At 41.0% G+C, this 22,122-nt stretch overlaps 2 protein-coding genes across 3 annotated transcripts in view; one reads left to right on the plus strand and one right to left on the minus strand.

The window, feature by feature from the left end:
• Nucleotides 1–22,122, minus strand: part of adgrl1a (adhesion G protein-coupled receptor L1a) — a 151,747-nt gene that overhangs the window by 118,212 nt on the left and 11,413 nt on the right. The window lies entirely within an intron of this gene.
• On the plus strand, nt 18,225–19,536 carry LOC307016790 (general transcription factor II-I repeat domain-containing protein 2A-like). Its single transcript, XM_079646119.1, has 2 exons — nt 18,225–19,296; nt 19,498–19,536. The coding sequence occupies exon 1, from the start codon at nt 18,240–18,242 to the stop codon at nt 19,290–19,292; it is 1,053 nt and encodes a 350-aa protein (XP_079502245.1). The 5' UTR covers nt 18,225–18,239; the 3' UTR covers nt 19,293–19,296; nt 19,498–19,536.

A 22,122-nucleotide genomic window follows, 5' to 3' on the forward strand; every position in this document is an offset into this window, starting at 1 on the left:
CTGTTTCTCATTTGCCTGTCAGTTGCTTTCCTGCACTTTTACACACAAGCATGCACACACACAGAAATAACAACTTTTCTAAGTGAGCCCAGCCTTGAGCCGTCAAGTCTAGATGTAAGCGCCGCTCTCTATCTGGAGAGAAGAAGAACAAAGGGAGTTAGAGTTGGAAGAGGAGGAGGAGCAGGAGGAGGTGGTGGAAGATGGGAAGGAGGAGGAAAGCGCAGAAAAAGAAGAGAGGAAGCGACGGTGAGTCATGTGCAAAGACACAGCTGGTGTGACTGGGCTGCTTGAGTGAGAGCAAGATGGGTGACAGAGACTGAAAGAAAGATGAAAGGCTGTGGGAGGGTACAGTGGAAGAGGAAGAGGCGAATTACAGTCAAGCTGAAAGCAGGTCAGCGACAAATGGAAACACAAGGTGATTGATATGCCTGTCACAGTGGCAAAAGCCAGAGATATGAGTTAGGGAAAAAATGGTAGAGAACCTAGAGAGGAGTCAGAAGGAGATTAGTGAGGGTTAGATAGCGAGATTAAGTCACAGGGAGATGAAAAGATATTCCGGAGAGCAAAGCTAAAATGCAAAGGAAGATAGAGTAGGTGGACGATTTAAGTCATTTTGAAACTGATACAGTTTGTAGGCAGACGAGAGTTGAGGGAGGGGGTTGAGACAGGGAGAGATATGGTGTGAAAAAGAGAGATACAGGGAAAGTACGATATTAGAGGAGTTAGATAGAGATAGATACGTCGGCCTGGAGTGAGACAGAGTTATCGGCCATGATCGATCTGGCCGGCTGATGCCAAATGGGGGGTGTAATGATGGGTAATGATATGAGCCTGGAAAGGGAGCAGTATGTGTGTATATGTGTGTGCATCCGGCATCCATGACCACACAGTGGCTCACACTTTCATTAATAGAGCCGATTCATCGCAGCTCGCAGAGAGGGTTTAATACACACCCCCATAACAATCTATATATACTGTCCACGCATGTCACAACCCTAATCTCTCTATATCTCAACCCTTCTCTCTGTCTTTGTATCACTCTTTCTTGTGAGACTATCTTCTTCTTCTCTTCGTCCCTCGCACTCTTCTTCCCACCCTTCATTTGTTTGTTTCTTTCCACACCGTCTTTATTTTTTCATTTATTTTTCACCATGAATCTCATCTGATTCTTTCAAATGAAGCCGTCCAACAAGTAGTATGCCAAGCCGCCAAGCCACACACACACACACACACACACACACACACACACACACACACACACACACACACACACACACACACACACACACACACACACACACACACACACACACACACACACACACACACACACACACACACACACACACACACACACACACACACACACACACACACACACACACACACACACACACACACACACACACACACACACACACACACACACACACACACACACACACACGTTTATCTACACACCCTTGGCAGACCAGCTGACTCTTTTAACAGTTTCCACAGCAACATAAAGTGGCTAAGAATAATGTATTCTGTTATGGCTGTGGATGATTAGCATCATTCTGTTTCAACATCAGCACTAGACTCCTTGTCTCACACCACTGTTTTAAAGGCGCATCTGAAGTAACGGCAAAATGATTCAATTGAAAACAGTTTTGCTTGAATAATGATGACCGGGAGAGTGGAGGCAAAACTACAGACTGGCGGAATAGTCATAATAATCTGTGTCCACTGGCAGCATTTGATGAATGGACTGGTCTGTGGCTATTACTATGGAAACAAAATCCAATCAAATTCAGAAATGTAGGCCAAGATGAAATCTTTCAAAAATGACTATTTTGCAGTAACATCTGACCATACTAATAGTAAATCAAAAGCAGGCTGAATCATTGATGTGCAGAATAATAAATAGTTGTTCAGTCACTGGTAGACTAGTCGCCTTAAATCACTGAATGTCTGCATGTCATCTTGGTTCTAATTATGTATTACAATTGAACTGAAACTTGATGAAACTGATTTGCATTTTTCGAACTGTAAAACAAATCCAATTAACTTTCATATCTTTTACAGTATTTGATACAATACATTTGGACCGCTCTCTTCATTGAATTACTAACTTGTTTCATATAAAGGGCTCAAACAAAAAATGATTATAAGGCAAAGAGGGCAGAAGTTGAATGCAAAAACAAACACCCTGCTTAACTCAAGTCACACAAAACTAAAGAGACAAATTGCAGAGGAAAAATGGGATGACCTTCTAAAAATCTATGTCAAATAACTAAGGAATTTAGGAGGTAGGTAAAGCTGCCTGTTGAATTTTAAAAAAGGCGGTGACTTTTGCTGAAACTCTCACATGTTAAAGATCCCTCTCTTCTTCATGGTAGTGCAGACACAAGACAAATAAAGAATAAATACACAATTAGCTCTCATAACTGAACTGAATATAATGACTGTATGGCTTTCGGAGGTGAGATACTCATCAGCAGCTTAATCAGCACTGCCCACCTTACTGCTTGCTTGACAAAGATTTTTCTATTACAGGCTTTTTTGTATGACAGAGGTGAAATCGTGTTTCCCTACCAAATGGTGGGTGGGATGGATCGCTTATATTCAGTCATCCTTGCTCATACTGCTATTTAAAGGGCTAAGTGTTGTTGTAATAAATGACAGCTAATGGAAACGAGCTGAAGCCGATCTATTCTTCTTTACATTAATAAATGATGGATAAAATCATTTAATATGATAATACCAGGATAACTTTACCTTTCTTTAATTTGACATTTATGCACATTAAGTGCCTACATTTACCAATGAAAGCATAAGTTATCAGCCCTCAAACACCCACATTATCGTTTTGTAATCCTTTAGTATAAAAGATGGAATTAAGTTACAGTAAAGTATGTTTAAAAGGCTGAAGAGGAAACAGCTCCATTGAAACAGACATATCAATTTAAACTATATTGGATTTAAAGTCACTGTAAATGATAAAGCCTTTTATAGTTTCTGCAAGATGGAGCCTAATTGTACGGTTTCTCAAGTAATTAAAAAAGATTTAGATTTATAGTTATAAATATTTTGAGTTAAATTCCTATTGAAGTCAAGATGAACCTTTGTCATTAAAAAGTAAAATGTTGTTATCAAACCACTTGCTGTACACTTTCTGTCTGGTCGCAATTACTATTTATACCATGCCAGGAAATGTCCAATTGAACAACCAAACTGGTCGTCTCATTGAAATGTAATTTATACAAACTTTTAACAGTCAGCTGATAATTCAAATGACGATCAGTTCCTGATAAAAGCCTGCTGAGAGCTGAATATAGGAAGCAGGAAGGAACGGACACCAAACGTCTGCCCAATATCTTTCTCTCGCAACTCCTCCTCACAACTTCACAAGCTGCGCCTAAAAAAACACTTGTGTGGACAAACTGGCAAGTGAGGATGAGGAAAATAAATGAGAGGGAAAGGCTGGTTAATGAGAAATGCTATTTTTACTGCTTTGATGTCCCCCCATCCACATAAGCACACAGCTTAGACAAAAACAAATTAGAGATGTCGACTGCATCCCAAAGACATTAAAAACATATTAGCACACCAACCATTTGAGACTGTGTCCACACATTTTCACATGTGTATGCGTCTGCATTTCAAATTCAGAAAAAGTATTCACAGTGTATTTCTTAGCGCTTGTCCACACTGGCTGGCATTATGCATATCACTGTGAGCGGTTGTTCCTTAGAGCTAATAGTAGACAAAATATCAACATAATGACACCATAGTTTCTGCACGGCTAGATGACTCAGAGGCATAGTACCATGATTCATTTCCCTTCTAAGGAATGTATAGAATACAGATCAGCATCATCAACATAATGATGAACACATCCAGAAGGATCTAAAGCCACTTTGTCTAACTTTTCAAACTCATAATCATCATTTGTCTTTATGCTCCTCAGGTAGTGTCCATCTTCACAGCAAAGTGAACAGCAACAAGAAACTCTTTTGGGGCCAAAAGAGGAAAATGGAATGGATTTCAAGAGTTTTGCGATTACAAATTGCTTACATGTTTTGCATTAATGTGGACACCCATCACCTCTGCTTTCTCTTGCTTCTTGCTGTGGGCGTGTCAACACTCATAGAGTTGAGCAAACTTTGCTTGTTAGCACCCATTGAGTAAATAAACAACCCACCACTATCTCCAGGAATTTGCATGACTTTGTGCCGAGCATCACTTCACTTTCGTTTTTCGTAGCTAAGGTCAGAAACAAGGAATACCAGAAACGTAATGATCTCCTCTTGCGCAGATACGCTTTCATATCCGGGTAATTTAAAACTTGCATCTCCGACTATTATTTGGCACATTAAAAAAAAACTCTAAACATGATGTTTCCTACACTTTTAAACATTTGAGCTAACATTGAGGACCAATTCTGGTTCACAGTGGCTTTAAGGACAATTCATTCCTTTACAAAAAAGATAGCAGCACACATCTTTTTTGTTTTGTTATATACATATGATTTATTTTTGCGATTTTCAATACACAAAGACATCAGCAATACAATGCATTACCCCTGTGATTTCTAACAAAACAACCCCAAGACACAATACATCAGTTACAATTAGACAATAACTGTAATAATGAAATAAAAAATAATAATAATAAAAAAAAACCTGCGAGACATTTTTCAAGCATTCCTGTGAGCTGTTGCGGTACAGGGGGGGGGGGGGCGACTCAGCCAATGGGGACATACTCCAACTGGAGGGACTTAACATGTTCTAAGAAGGGTAGCCATATTTTTGTGAACTTCAAGTTTGAGCCCCTAATACAATGTTTAATTTTTTCCAATTTCACAAAGTATAGAGCATCCTTTATCCAATGTGTATGAGAGGGGGGACGAGGACCCTTCCAATGCATCAAAATAACACGCCTAGCCAGCAATGTGAGGAAAGCTACAAGTTCAGCGAAATAGGATGGCAGTAAATGGTCAACGGGTCAGACACCAAACAGGCCAATTAAGGGTGAGGGATAGCAGCACACATATTTAATCTTTAATTAACGCTTAAACCCAAGGAATGAGCTAATTTCACTTTTGTACCCTTCCTGATTCCAAACTGATTCCAATATTTAATACACTGGTACGGACCGCTATATGGGACCAACAAACAACCAATACAGTATTTTTTCTACAGTTAATCTCGTTATTCAAAGGAAAATCGTTCCAGACTCACTAATGTACACACTAATCTTTATGATCCTTATATAATGCACATCGCATAAAACAGAGAGAAGCATGACGTGAAAAGATTATACAAAGAAAGTCAACAAAAAGTATTCAGGGAACGGTGGTAAGTGACACTGAGATCTTGTGCTTTATCTCAGGGAAAACAGAGGAGACAGCAAAGAGGAGGCAATATTTCTTAAAACAAAGAAAATAGAAATGGCTGCAATAACTGACCACTGACTCTAGACCACAGTCAATAGATCTAAGTGGATTTTGTACCGCGATGGAAGAAATGCTCCAGCACGCCCACAATGCACACAGACACACACACACACACACAGCACACACAGCACACACACACACACACACACACACACACACACACACACACCAAAACGAACAAGCTCAGAATTGGTTTAATTCCACCAGCTGGGTTTGAATGTGAGAATAGAAAGTGACATTATACACACACACTGCTATGGTTTCGTGGCTGCCTGCAGCTTCATTGGGTAGGTGGGGGCAGCAAGGTTGCAGGCTGCAATATTAAACCATCAATCACCCCCCAAATTAGGCATTTTACATCACACAAGCACTTACAGCGCTCACTCTCCTTCTCCCACAGGTGGGGTCCAAGCCAGGGGAAAAGAGATTACATCACAAAAGCAATGATGGTGTAGCAAGACCATGAATACATTACACCAACATATAAACGCAAAGCATGGGCGGGAGGTGGCAACCAAATCATAAATCATAATGAATAATATCAAATCAACTGCTTATTTCTTTACTCTGAGGTACAAGAAGTATGTATATATGCAGGGCCTTTCAGAACGGTGATTGGCTTACACTAATCACAGAAAATTGGAACAAATGATTTGTATTAAGAGTTGCCGCACAGTATCTCATATCTGATTCATAACACAATGTGTTTTTTGTCTTGTGCCCATGTTAAACACAACAAACAGCTCATTTCAATCACCCGTGGAGGAAGAGACGGCACCGTGTCCACTCTGCCGTTTCCCATGTTTTGATTATAACAAACATCTGGGGTATCAATGAGCCGGGAAGCTATTAACAAGCAGAAGCAGAGAGAGCAACAGAAGACATAGACAAGGGGAAGGACGAGGTTAAAGTAGAAGCGAAGGAGGAGGAAGGAAACGTGAGGGGCAAAGACAGAAAGGAATAGAGAGGGTGAGGGTAAATGAAGCATGGAGTTGCATTTATCCCAATTAGCTACTGCAGGGGTCTTGGGTGAGAAGGGAGAGAGTGTCCACCCCCATTAACAGTGTTTACTGACATGCCTGCTGATTACAAGCTGGGGAGAGAAACTGATTGCACAGCTCCCCTCTCTAAGCAAACATGAAAACGGCGAAAATATGTCGGCCATGTACAGAGACACAACCACAGTGAACCCAGCATTCTTTTTACTTTTTTCTCAGTAACCTGCCTCTCTCTATGACCCTCTCGTTCTCTCTCAATCTGCCGGTGTGCCCAAGCTGAAGCTAGATCTCATGTCACCTCTGTAAGTCCCCTCAACTCTCGTCTTCCTCGTCTCAGGCGCTCTGTGTTGTGTGGCGGTGATAATGGAAATAATTGCACTGGCTCCATGTCTATTTCAGAGAACAGCGGAAGCAGCACAGGCAGGCTGTGGCACTCTGATGCCCGCTGCGTGGCCTAATCCTAACACACTCCTGAGAATCACTGTTGAAGGGCCTGCACACTGTCTCATGGAAACACGCTTACACCGGGGAGTAAGAGTAATAAGTGTTTGCCTATGAGGTGATAGAAAGCCTATGGACATTTTTCTGCTGTAGTTTTCATTCAGGAAGTATTTCCCCAAGCTCGAATATGTTATGCGGTTTCAGTGGGATTTGGTGGAATCTATCTTATGGCATTGCTGAGATAAGCTGCCCGTGGGCGAACATACTGCTGCACTTTTGACCCTCCAGCTCAAAAACGATGTAACCTCTGTAGCACACGATTGCATTTGATACATGGAATTGGAAAGCTGAATAAAAGAGCGTAGAATGTAAAAATGTGTGAGTTCCTCTTAAAAAGGGGGGAAGGACAAAGGAATGGAAATGCACAGCAGCATATCGCAACTAAACCAGAGATAAAAAGAATTTGGCATAACTAAAGGCCTAGGGAGGTGAAAAGGGAAGATAAATAATACATACAAAGTACTTGTTGGGTAAAACATAAAAAAGGGACATTTCATTAACAGGCTTCAGGATTTTAAGAACATGTTATCTCTGCAGAACCTACTGTGTAGGCAACAGCTGTTCATTCTGTATTTTACATCACAAATGAGTTGAGGCAAATAGGTGAGCAGAATGCACCATATTCTGAAAATAAAATGCATTGTTTGAGAGCCACCAAGCTTGTATGGCTCTCCAGACAATAGTCACGCCTGTGTGCAAACAAGGGCACAAAGGGAAGCAGAGGACCAAGTAGTGTTGCTCTGGTCTCTTTTTTTTCCTCCTTGTCCCTCTTCTCCCTCTTTTGATGCTGCTTGGTGTGTGTTATATAGGAGGATTGAGACTCATATTACTGAGCAAGGATGATTAAAAGCCAGCCTTCAGGTAGGCGGTGTAATTAGAAAACAATTCAGTTCAGAATGCAAAAAAGATTGCTTTTGGAGTAGCCTGATAATTGCAGTGTTAAAAGGTAAGCATTCATTTTCACTTTTTGATGTTGTTCTCTGAGTAAACAGATCTTTCGAGGTTTTGGATGTCAGCTTAAAAAACTATAATCCCACCCTCTGTGTGGCAAAGTCTATTCAAACACCGTACATATCCAACACCTTACTGTTCATCACATGAACTGCAAGAAACTGAGAATTAATCAATCACACCTCTCCAGCTTGAAGACGGTCTCTTGAGGGGTTAATAACACTGTAAAATGAATGTGACTGGTTGCATACAACATGTCATTATTCTCCCAAAGATGGGGTAGACATGACAATTATGATTGGATGGTACCTTTAAAATACCTGTCTCACCTTATAGGTCCAACACTAAATCAGCCTATACATGAACATTACTCCCTTCCAGTCAAAAATCAGTTGAATCATAAAGCTCTTGAAAAGCTCATCTGCCATGACTACTCAATGGGCCCGGCTGATAAAGCTAGACAAGGTGGTATTACACTAGCAAGCCCCAATCAGAGGGGCTGCATCGATCTATCATGGTGTTATCTACGGAAGAGGTATATTACCTGGGGCCCAGACAGCCTTGGGCATGCGTGGATGTATGGGGCCGATAGCAGAGTTGGCTGTCATCCCTCTGGGCTGATTAATGAGGAGCTCGGCCCAGTGTTTAATGTGTTTAATATGGGCCGCTGATGAGGCCGTCACACTGACGAAACCCACCCGTCTCTCTGACTGATGAAGTCACCTGCGGCTCTCCGTTCCTCGCTCTCTCTCTTTCACAGTTACAGTGAAATAGAAACACGCACTGTAAACACAACCCAAAAACCTGCCTTCAAATGCATAAACTCTGACCTGTTTACCAACATGCGAGCGTTCTTTTAAGGGATATTTAGATTTTTTAAAAGCAGGGTTATATAAACTGAAAAGCCAGTGTATTAACCGATGGAGGAGGATGTAGCTACTATTTCTTGTGGCTTTGAAGACAGCATAGATGGATAAAATAGCTTCTTACAAGGCAAGAGAGTGAAAAGATTCTAAATGTAGTCCAATCTTAAGCTGATTTATTTTATTTTGGTAAGTCTTTCTTTTAGTTAGCTCAAATATATTTTGCTGCTACCTGTAGACAGCAGTACTTTGCCTATCTTCCATGCCCCAACTCTGTTTCTCCAATATGCTGACCACCAATACACTGACTTTGGATCGATAGCTCATACAACCAAGCTTCAAAACGTCCAAATGATCGCGTTAAGGAGCAGTTGTCTATCAGAGATGTTTGTATCCATTTATAATTCCAGTCAGAGGACCTAGAACACTGCGTTCACAAACAGGCAGGACTGCTCCCCACTCTGTAACCCTGCTCTCGTGGTGAATAGGAGAGAAAATTATGGACTATAGCAAACAGCTCTGTTCTGGGAGTATTTTGGGAGCCGCAGCTCTCTAATGGAAGATACTTCTTTGTGCAGAGATTCAGGATCTCCTGTGTAATGAAACAGCTAATGTTCTTGTACCTTCTCTGCCCAATAATCAGACTTTTCACTCTCTCTCCCCCACCTTATGATATATATTATTTAGCCTGCCTCACTCTTTTTCTTTATATACTCCCACCTGTTAATTTTCACTTCTTTCTGTCTTTCTCTCTTCCTTACTATCTCCAGCCTTCCCACTCCTTCCAAGCACATTTATATCTCTCTTTTCATCTAACACCTCCTCTGCAATGTTCTCATTTAATCATCCCCTCAAGAAATATATTCACCTCCGAACAACTGGGCTCCTATTAGATCATACTCTGTTGTTACAGCTGTTATCATGGCCAATTCCTTTGCTCTCGGGTGGCCAAGGGCTGCCATGTATACAGTCTACTTCAGGCAATGCCCACACAAGGCCTTTGGTAGGAAGTAACCTATTTAATGGATAATGACTGACAATTGTACACCTTGAGAGAGTGGCAGTTTCTTTGACTTAGCGAGAGTGGCAGTTTCTTTCACAGACATATTGACACCACAATGTTAACAACATGCTGTATATCGTCTTTTGCTTTACATACACACTATGCTAACACGAGTTTTCACAGAGTTTTATTTATGCAGCAATTTCGACGAGATGAGTCTTAAACTATTTGATTTAGTTTTTCTGACAAGCATGTGTTTAGTCAAAGTCAAAGTCAACTTTATTGTCAATCTTCAAGTTTGTGTGTACAGACAGAGATCAAAATACCGTTTCCCACAATCCCGAATATAAAACTAATGTATATAAAAATATGTGTGCAAAAATGTATATATATACAAAGAATCAAAGACACATTTGTACATGTGCACACATTAAGACCTAAATAAAAACACAACAATCAATATATACAAAATAACAGTCACTTCAATATTTGAGAAATTGTACATTAGTGCAAAATTGTACATAGATAGTGCAGATTGTCTACAGGATTCAAGTGCTAAGTGCTTGTTGAGTCACCCTTCAATGTGTAGATTGGACTGAAAATGCCTTTTTCCAATCCAGAGTCCAATGTGGAGCTGCACAGAGAGTCCCAGCTCTCCATGAGGCAGGTACAAGCCAAGGAGACGAGGGGGGGGCCTATTCAGTCCCTGCAGGAAGGAGTAATGGAATATCAGCTCTCTGAGAGGGTTGATCTGCCGTCAGGATGGTTAGCTGAGACCCAGTTTAAGAAAGCATTATGGACAGAATCCTAATGATTCCTGGCTCCGTGTCCTACCGTGGGCTTTGCTGTTTTTAATATATATGTATATGCCTTTTTAATTATCTTCATGTCATGTGTGCTTCCTTTGCATCGCCTGTGAGGGGAAAGACACGCAAAGCATGGTTGCTCCTCCTACTGCAGCCTTCCCTGCTCTAGCCACCCGAATCCCATCTGTGCATTTATTCACACATGCACAATTTGCACAATGGCACACACACAAACAGCGGAAATAGAAACAAATGCACACTCTCACGTGAGCATACAACCACGCATAATCACATATGCAAGAGCAGAGGAACATATGTAAATCAAATAAATATCTATTGTAGCTTATGCATGATATCCTGATGAACATAAGACAGGCACATTGAAGTGTGAAGTGAACATGAACAAGGAGGACAGAATCTAGACAGGAGAAAGAAAGAGAGATCCCATACTCCAAACATGACTGTACCTACTGGTGGATAACAGCGGCAAATGCAGATTTGGTCTTAATACATCCATTATACGTTGCTTAGTAAGAATACAAACACACCACATGTAAATATGGTATGGTGCACTGTAAGGGATGTTTTCAGCACTCAGTTCCCAGGTGATGTATCATAACAATAATCACTGTCAGGACCAGAATGAAGGTGTTTCTTTCAGAGAGGGGGATGAAGGCAGAACTGTTGTAATTATGCAGCCGTAATGGAGTCGGTGTCTAGTGAGAGCCTAATGAGCTTACTGAAGTCCACCATTGAGAATTGATTCTTTGGAAAGAAAAAAAAGCAGTTGTGCTTGCAGGAGAGGGCCAGTGGAGGTGAGCTTGTCTCCATTGTTGCGCACTTAATTGACAGGAAGCCAACATGCACCGAAATTCCCCAAGAGCAATTAATAATAATGAAAGCCCCACAAAATCTTTTCACATTAGAATATCCTGATCTGAAGCCTTTCATTCTTCTGTCAACTGTCGGAGGAGGGTGTCAAATCGCATTTTGTGTAGTGTGAGTGTGTCTGTCCGTGAGTGTGTGTCAGTGTGTTTGAGTGAGTCACTGCCTTTTTTCCCTCTCTTCTATACTCTGACTTAATATACAAAATAAAATAAAACTGTCTACATCAGCAGGGGAAATTGCGATGTCTTTCCTGAGCAGCTAGAGCTGTCACAGACCTACTGCAGAAGAGGATGAAAAGAGAAGCACTTAACCCTAAAAGCAATGAAAATGAATCTGACCTCTTGGTGCCGCCCTGCTTGCCCTGACAGGTAGACACTTATTATTTAGCTGTGTGTTTATCTGTACGCATTTGTGTACGGTGTGTTTTTATGCATGTGTGTATAAATGCTGCCGTTGTATATGTGTGTGCTTACATAGAGTTTTTAGTTCCTACAGAGAATCACATCATCTGAATGTCATTTTGCAGCAATTAATACAAACATACTACAAAACAAGCCCACTTTATGGTGATACATCTTATATCATATCCACATCTTTTACATGTTTGGGCTGGGACATGATCATGGCGTCTTTTTCACCTTACCAAAAAACTGACCAGTCTAATAAAAAAAAATTAAGTCATCTTTCAACACATGCAGTAACCGACAAAGCTTTCAGGCTCAATTTTCACACATACTTCACTCAATAAGTGCTCTCTCAGCTTTTTACACTTTTCCTTCATTGCCAGTCTTTTCTCTTTGCCTCCCACTTGTCATGTCTTATCATCTCTCACCATGAGTGTTTGTCCAATTAACTAACTATCATAGTAAAAATAAATGTAAATATTTATTTTAATTAAGAAAACTATGTTACGAAGGGACTTATTTCGGTTGGCAGGGACCATATGGACACTGGTGATACGATTCTGGCAAGTAGGCTGCTAACAGATGCCACAGAACAGACCAGTTTATTTTCCATGGTAGCAGAGATTCAAAGTAAACTTAGTCCATTCTTATGAAGGATTTGCTTAATTTTGAGAGACATTGTTGCAGTAGAAGAATTACTTCACTTAGGAAAAAATAACAGGTGTTGAGTGCCCAAACGGGAAAGAGTCCTAACGAGTCCCTTCACAGTTGTTTACTGAATTAGCTAACTTTGTTTGACTCTGTGAACCAATGTGGGTATTTAAAAGTCAGAGTTATATTGAGCCTCGTAATGTTTTTTTAGCCACCAAGCCTTATAAATGAATCCCAGATGTCATGTTTTGGGGTTAATGTGAAGCTTAGGAAGTATTTTAGTGGGTTTATCAGAAGCTTTGCCTTCCTGCACATTCACTCACCCAGATCTCTCCCCCCACATGCTCCCTGCCTAAAGCTCAGAAATTGCAAATATGCACAGCAGCAAAAATAACTCGATAAACGTACGCACGTGTGTGTGTGTGTGTGTGTGTGTGTGTGTGTGTGTGTGTGTGTGTGTGTGTGTGTGTGTGTGTGTGTGTGTGTGTGTGTGTGTGTGTGTGTGTGTGTGTGTGTGTGTGTGAGAGAGAGAGAGACATAGTTTGTGTGTAAAATCTGCCCATCTGCCATGAACAGACAATGCCTTTCTTAAAATGTTGTCATATTATGTATTCAAGGCATAGTACTGACCATGTGGCGGTGGGATGGTACATGCAGCAGCTAAAACATGCAAGCTGTCTAATGGGAATCTCATGAAACACATAGACAGCTTCACTGAAAAAACATCCTTCACTCTGAGCCCACACTAATACACACAGCGAGCAAATGTCTAATGTGTAAGGGTTTCGTTACTTTCCCACATTTTTCAGGGACAGTGGGTGCACTGTTATTCCTACAGTACATACAATCCAATGATAATACATATTCACACAAGGAGGTATATGGTTTTCTGATTAATACAAATCACTCACTCTCTTGAAAAAGGGGCTCATGTTTGTCTCTCATATATACTCGCAAATGAAATTGCTAAATGATGGAGGATGGGGCTATCTGCAAGCATTGTTAAAAGAAAGAGTGTTTAAACATTTCAGTTTCAAGGGATGGAAAGCCTCATGCTTAAGCCAAAAAAGCAAATGACACAGCAGTGTTATTATTGCAGTGTTTTTATTTTTATTTGGCATGGTGATGTATCACCTTCTTATGGGCCATTTATGTTGGATATCATGTCACCTTAATCATCTTACATGTAAAATGATGACTTAATTCTTTGTTTCCGTTACAGACCACAGCAGGAGCAGTTGAGTTGGGGTGGGGGGGCGTTGGCTGTGTAGGAGGAGATGAGTTCTATTAATGTTGTTGCAATTCCTGCTGGTTGCCAATAGAGGTCGATAGAGGTCATAGATTACTTAACAGACCTTAAAATCAGCCTACTGCTGCCTGAAGGGAAAACATTTATCATAATACTGCAGAGTTTTCCAGTGTTTAAAAACGAATTCAAATGGTTGGATTTGTAAATGGGCAGATGGAAGTGAGTTTTAGTCCAAAAAATAGCTTGCAAATTAGCTCTAGCAAAAGCATAAGTAGTGTTGGAATGAAATTACAACAATGCGGCTCAGGCACAATGGAGTGTTTTTAAATCTGTTCAGTGAAGGAGAGTGGGAACACTTAAGGATGGTGGCCTTCGCAAACATGCAGAGCTGAGTTTACACGTTGGTGCATCCAGCCACAGAGGCGTGTTGCTATAGAAGCAGGGGCAGGTTTTACAAAGGGACATCACACACCTACACATTAAAGAACTGTTCACTTAATGTGCTCCTGAGGGACTAGCTCACTGCAGCACACACTGTTCATCCCTTCCCCCTCTGCCTTTCAATCACTGTCTTTCTCTCTGTGTCGATCTTTTCTTTTTCACTCTCTTTTCAGGCTGCAAGTGTCTCATTCTGTGTATTAAAACCTGCCTGGGGTCCTTAACTGTTGAATATTGTATTTTAATATATTAATGCGAATTTTCCTGGGTACTTAAAGCAACTTTTACACTGTCTTTCTCTCCCTCCATCCTTGTCTCTTCATTTCTCACCACTCAACAGTTATCTGCTGTTACTGTGGAAACATTTTCAGTATAGATGTGCTCCCGTCAAAATCATGATGAAATGAACCAAAAATAACATTTTACATTGAATAATGTAGTCTAACAACAACACATTTCCTCCCACATGCTCTCCTTATCCTTTCAAATAAATCCCATTAGTGGCAAAATTGGAGACTTTGGAGCTGACAGCAATGACAGTGACATACTTTATCTTGGTGTTTCAAATCTATATTGAGGTTATTAAATAGTTGAATGGAAATCCCACAATGGCTTGACTGGACCGTTGAGGTTTGCTACGTGTGGGTGTGCCAAGGCCAAACATTCATAGCGACCAGAATGATTAAATGTGGAAGAGAACCAGCAATGAATATTAATCATACATACGAATTGACACAAGACAGAACAGCATTTAGTCTATCCACAAGCTGCTTCAAGAAGACAAAATATACCAATCAAATGAAAGGCTTTAGAAAATGCAATTAAGCAGTGGCCTTGACTTAATTTGGTTCTCTGTAGATACCAATGGTTTTCATTAAGGATTTCATTGAATCTCTCCACCATTCTCATTTTGACACTGACCAATTGAAAGTGGACATTTTAACCTGGAGACTTTGTTCGCAGGTTAAGATTCTATTCATGAGCTGTTTCTCTCCTCCATTTATAGAACCACTTTGCCCTTTAGGTATACTACAGTCCAGCTCTTGGCTTCAATTCCACCCTTCCACTTCCATCAGGCTGTCGAGGAGGAGTAAGGAAGGGACAGCAAGGCGGAGAAAGAAGGATGCGGTCTGGACACAGCACTGTTGAGTCCAACAGGCTCAAACATTTCCAGGCATGCATCATGGGATCCTGCGGGACCACTGTGATTAGGACCCGAATGAGATGCGGGGGTTGTGGGTTGCAGTCAATCTCTTACAGGTCTCTGGGTCTCTCATTACTAATTGATTGGTCACCTGGAGCAGCAGCATCATTCTGCAAAGTGAGCTTCATAATTACACGGTAATAAATAATAATACTCAACAAACACAAAACTATATATATACTCATACACCCACAGGCGACACCTTGACTCTGGAGATTTCTTAAGACAGCATGGAGAAGAAAAACACTGCAGTGAAGTGTTTGAATAAACTGCATCTGAATAGAAACAATGTGTTCCTCTATGACAGTGAGTACCATTACAATGCTTCTCCTTTTTGTTTATTTACCAACTGTGTGTAGTGTTGTGGGTTTGATGGTGTAGGTAAATTGTTATAAGGAGGGTTTTTGAGGTTATCACAGCCAACTGGGAAATTATAATTGAGGAACCTTGTGCTCTGGTGTTGTGTTTTTGGAAACACTAATTATTTTCTCATTAGAAGATAATCAAGGATAAACCAGGTATTTATCTTAAATCAAACACTGATGGGGATACATCTAACACTTTAAACATGCTATTACCATAATAAATGCTGCTAACATTAGCCCTTTGAGTCAGCGAGCCCTTTTATTTAAAATGGAGCAAAGTCACACCAGATTTAAATCGTTATATAAAGGGGGATTAAAAGAAGAAATAATTATATTGATGTCTATTTTTGTGAGATGAGTTGGATCATTTACACGCAATTTTATTTTAATGTGTCTAAATCTCTGGTGGATTTTTCTCACTTTGCAGTTTGTGAGAATTTTAGAAGAGTTGACGCACATCCATTATTAATGATTGTGCTGTACAGCGACAATACATCACCTGTGGCCTTACATGGCTAATTACGCATTCATAGGCCACAAGTAAGCAGGACAAATGAACTATCTGCACTTGCATTGCTTCATACTAATTACCTAAGCCAGATGCTAATTAGCTTCCTTACCATCCATATGTTTAGTTTTAATGTATAACAAATTTGAAAATCTGTGTTTTGCCATTATGATTAACAGTTACAATATAAAATGATAATGGGATATAGTTTATGTGTAAAAAGGATTAAAATTAGAGGCCAGGAAGAAGAACTCTGATTCATGAAAATTCTATTAGGCTGGGGTCATGCAGTGGCTCTCATGGGCAGCTCCTGGTGACGCAATAGACGTCAGCCTGAGACAGACTCCCAGACAAAAATATCTAAGAGCACACAACCTGCAGAGATAGAGGTCAGCCATGTTAACTGGATCCCTTGGAGAGCAGAACAGATCTATACCCCGCAGGCAAGCTGAGAGACCACCAGCTGTGATAGGACCCAAGTATTACAGCAGTCACCACGGGAACCTACAACAGACAATTCACTGGTGATGGACATGGAGGGGATGGTTGTTAAAGCATGTATAACCAACTCTTCCCAACACAAAACCAGTAAATTAATCTGACCATGTTGATCACAATCACCAATGGGGTGTTCTTTCCAGACAGTTTTTACTCCCTAGTCCAGGGTTCCCCAGACTACGGCCGCATACGGCCCGCCACGCCCCTTTGACCGGCCCTCCACCTCTCTGCACCTCACCATTTGAACTGGCCCAAAGAAGAAGAAAAAAAAAAAAAAAATTATAAAATATTTTTTAAAATATTTTATTTTAGTTGTCCAACTTGTTTTGTGAAATAATAACATGACTCTCCAAACGAGGGCGGTAATCGCTGTTCATTCCGTCACCTGAGATTAGAACTCGAGGCCGTCAGTATGTAGTGGCCAGAGCGGCTCTGGTAGTGGCCATGAGCCAAACAGTGGAACTGTCAATCAGATCGCCAGCGCCTCTATCACGCTTTAAAAGCAACGTTATGTAACGTTCTGGTTGACATCTGTTACATTTGCATCTTGTTTTTTTAACACTAAAATATTTTTTTATTAACCATTTATATTTTATATAATTTAATATGTGTGTCTGTATTATTTATATGACGTATGTTTATGACCGAATTTCCGCCACCTTACAAGCTGATCGAAGTCATGCGCAGAAAATATTATGCTACAGTTGAACAGCAGTGTAATGGCGTGCAGTAAAGTGAGGAAAATTGACAGAGAGTGTCGGGTTTTTAAAGAACAATGGACCAAGGATTATTTTTTTGTTCCATGGAAGGACCGTGTCATTTGTATTATATGTAAAGAAAATGTGGCCGTGTTTAAAGAATTCAACCTTCGCCGCCATCACGAAACCTGGCACAGAGAGTATGCTAGCTTGAGCGGGCTAGCGAGAGATGATAAGGTTCGGCGTCTGAAAGGCGGACTAGCTGTTCAACAGGATGCCTTCCTTCGTCAATCCCGGGTCAACCTGGCTGCTGTCCGAGCTAGCTACAAAGTAGCTAACCTACTGGCTACCCACGGCAAGCCGTTCACAGACGGAGAATTCGGGAAGGCCATGATGCTGGCTGTGGCCGAGGAGGTGTGTCCCGAGAAGACAGATGCCTTCCGTGGGGTGAGTCTCTCAGCACAAACGATGACGAGACGAATTGAGGAGATGGGGGGAAACGTGTTTGACCAACTGAGAGAGAGAGCCGCAGAATTCAAGTGTTTTGCTTTAGCCATGGATGAAAGTAATGAAGTACAGGACACGGCACAACTGTTGATTTTTATTCGTGGAGTCAACACACGTTTTGAAGTGTCAGAGGAGCTAGCATCACTGAGAAGCCTAAAAGGCACAACAACTGGAGAAGACCTTTTTGTCGAAGTGTGCAAAACAATGGGCGAACTTGGTCTGCAATGGGCTAATTTTGCCAGTGTCACTACAGACGGTGCGCCTAGCATGGTCGGATCTACGAGGGGTCTAGTAGGGCGCTTGAACGGCGAGTTCGAGGAAGGAGGTCTCGCCCCACCGATTCAAGTCCACTGCCTGATTCACCAGCAAGCGCTGTGCTGCAAAGTTTTGAAGTGGGCGTCTGTGATGAAGGTGGCTGTGCACTGTGTCAACTACATCCGGAAAAATGGGCTGAAACAGAGGCAGTTCCAGGCCTTTCTCTCCGAGCTGGGGTCTGCTCACCAGGATGTGCTGTACTACACCGAAATCCGGTGGTTAAGTCGAGGCAAAGTATTGCGCCGTGTCTACGACCTGCTGCCCGAAATCAACACCTTCCTCCAGTCTAAAGGTGAAACGGTACGGGAGCTGACCGACCCGGAGTGGAAATGGGACCTCGCGTTTTTAACTGATGTGACTGAACTGTTGAACCACCTCAACCTACAGCTCCAAGGCAAAGGGAATCTCATCAGCGACATGTATTCCCACATAAAAGCATTCGAGGTCAAACTGCAGCTCCTTGTGCGACAGGTCCAAAAGCTGGACTTCACACATCTCCCTGCCACCCAAAGCTACTGCGCCGAGAAACCAGCCGCCCCTTTCCCAGTCGCGAAGTGCAAAGATGCCCTGGAGATGCTGCAGCGAGAGTTCAGTGTGCGCTTCCGCGAGCTTCATGTCAACAACAAAGACATAAGTCGGTTCCAGAACCCCTTTGCTGCTGACATTGACGACGCACTTCCCTCTCTTCAGTTTGAACTAGCCGAGCTGCAGAATTGTGATGTCCTTAAAGACGCATTCAAGCCTGACCACCTCCTTGAGTTCTATGCTGAGCTACCAGAGGGCACTTACCCAAACATTAAACAACATGCTCTGAAGATGTGTACCGTTTTTGGCAGCACCTACACCTGCGAGCAGACGTTTTCCCGCATGAAGCAAATAAAAAATCCAACGAGGAACAGACTCTCAGATGAACATTTGCATCAAACTTTGAGACTGGCAACCACTAGGCTACACCCAGACATCGGACTTCTCACCAGCCAGAAGCAAGCACACAGTTCACACTGATATGGTAAATATACTGATTTTAACTATTACAATTTTATATGGCTGTAAACATGAACTATGATTTTTTGATGAAATATGATTAATGTTTTTAATGAATTTTAATGAATAATGCTACACTGTATTTGTAAAATCACATCACAAGGAACCACAGGCAGCATATTTATGTAATTTACTGAATGTGTCCAATGTCATCCCTTTATGCCAGGTTTCCAGGCAGCAAGAGAGGGGACTGCAACTGCTGCCCATCCATCCTTCCTTCCACCCTGGCTACAAGTACCAATTCAGTTCACCTACTGCACATATTGCTGACTTCCCATTCTGTTACTCTCTTCTAGTTTAACCTGCCGAGGGTTTACTGCTCAGTCTCTCCTCCCAATCTCTTCTCTCAGCATCTGCCTCTCCATCGTTGTCTCTCTCTCTCCCTCTCTCTCCTCTCTCTCCTCTTTATGCACTGCCCCTCATCTCAATCTCCTATTTCAAAGGGATGATAATTGTGCTGTAAAAGTGTTTGGGTGCTCATTGCATTTTCACCTTGAACAAAAAAAATCTCACCTGAATATACAAATAAGAGTTGGTTAGTTGATATATTGTTCACCAAGTTTCTTGTCTTGATGATTTCTCATCTCACTGTAATATAGGCCTACCATTTCTATTGTATCACTCATAAACTGTCAATCACCATGTTTTTCTAACATTTCCTTGCTATTTTTACATGGTTGTTATTAGAAAATAAAAGGAATACCTGTGGTATTTCAAATTGAAAAACATGTGAAGTACTCACTTCTTTTGCAAATCACTTGTAATGATGAACTATTTTGTGCTAGAAATTATGGCTATAACAGGCAGTGGCCTAGTATACAGCCCACATGATCGATCCCGGCCCCTCATCACAGTCAGGAACGATAATGTGGCCCCCAGAGAAAAAAGTTTGGGGACCCCTGCCCTAGTCAATACGGCACGTTGGGCACTGGCCATATGCTTCAAAATGTGATAGCAACATGCTAGGGAGATGTTTAGATGGATGGATCAGTTAAATCGGTGGATGGGCCTTCTTATCTGACAATGCAAGCAGGAAAGCAAACAAATTTTAGACCACACATCTATCTTTGTTAAAAGAATGTCGACTTAACAATGCTCTTAGGTTATTGGAAAAAAATCCTAGTCAGCCTGAACTGGAATTCTACAAATAGTTGAATACTTATAATATTATTGTAACCCTCATCTTCATCTGTAACTGTAAAGGAATATCAGGTTCAAACCCAATAAATATAATTCATAAAGATAAATATTCCATTTTGCTTATTCTAACAATTCAATGAGTGACTGGTGGGTGGTGGAGCGGGAGATAAAGCGATATGTTCTGCTCTGGTAGTAGTTATTGGACAACAGAGGATTTCTAGAGCAAGGAGGCAACGAAAACATCAAACTCTGGATATGCACACAACCTTTTTCTAACAATGTAGTTTCAACCAATCTGTTTTGATTTTTAGAATACACCCTTAACATCCTTAATTGTTCTTAAAAGTATTTTGCAACCACTTAAAAACATAATATAGTATTCAAGTTAAGAGCTATAATAAAAAACAATTCATTCAATGCCTTGCAAAACCTTTTTTCATTTGTAATATTTGTCCAACACTGAAATAAAAACTCAAGCTCTAAAAGCTCAATTCTAAAAAGTCACTCAGGATGTGGTTTGCAGAGAGAATATGAGAATCACTCTGATGGATAATAGTGTAACATAGGGTTTTAGGCTATATACCATAGTGGATTTATGATTGGTTGTAGTGAAATGATTCCCTCCGGTAATATTGTTCTCTGTGTATTTACAGTAACTCCTCATTGAGCAAGACCAGCTGTTTCTTACACAAACAATTGAGGTCATTCAGGTTAGCAAGCTGGCATATTTTTATGAAAACAGAATGCTAACAATATTCCTGACAATAAATACAACAGTTGTCAGGTTCAGAGTGTGCAGAATATTCTACACTTGAGCATGTGTGGTGACACAAGAGCAGCACACCTGACAAAAACAATTCAATATTAATCAAAGTTAGTACCACTAGCAACTATAAAGGTGCTGTGTTGGTTTGTTCTTACACAAAGCAATGATAAAATGCGATTCCTAATCTAGTAAAAGCAGTACAATTGAAATAAAATGGATGTCATGTCACATAACTTAACCTGAACAAAAAAATTAAAAAGATGATACAAACCCAAATCATGTTTTCTCTAGAAGATCCAACTCATCGGTAAAACTTAAGCTTCAACATCTAAATGAGCCTTACTGACAGGGATAGATAAGGCATACTGGACGAAAAGGGCTGAAGCATATCTTCACGTGAATGAGGCCAAATGAGGCAGTATGGTAAACGGCTCCGAGGGCCCCTGGTACTCTGCTCTGGTTCATCTCCCTGACGGAGCATAGGGTCCGAACACCAGCACTCTAATTAAAGGTTATGCAGATTCCTCCACACCTGATCCAGTGAGCACGGCAGGACAACAGGGATTGATAAGCAACAAGCTACGGTAACTTCTGGTCTTCAGTATGCTGTCATGAGGACAAGATTTTTGGAAAAGCATGGGGTATGTGAACTAGCCTATGTTAGTGAGAAAAAGGTGATTTTTATCCTCATTCCATTTACTTTTTTGTTATCCTTTTCATCTGTTTGCTCCTACATATACTGTAAGATAGTCCAGAACAAATCCAGCCCGAAAACTTAATAACTTGTGAATTTCAGTCAACATGAATGAAACCTAATAAGCATATCATTCAGTCCTGCTGCGTCACCGAGGCCGTTTTATTTTTTTTCCTTCTGAGGTTATAGAA

The sequence above is a fragment of the Notothenia rossii genome (assembly GCF_949606895.1).
Source record: "Notothenia rossii genome assembly, chromosome: 8".
Lineage (NCBI taxonomy): Eukaryota > Metazoa > Chordata > Actinopteri > Perciformes > Nototheniidae > Notothenia > Notothenia rossii.

What these genes read in the sequence shown, in the direction of transcription:
- LOC307016790 (XM_079646119.1), top strand. Translation starts at nt 18,240, where the DNA reads ATGGTCGGATCTACGAGGGGTCTAGTAGGGCGCTTGAACGGCGAGTTC.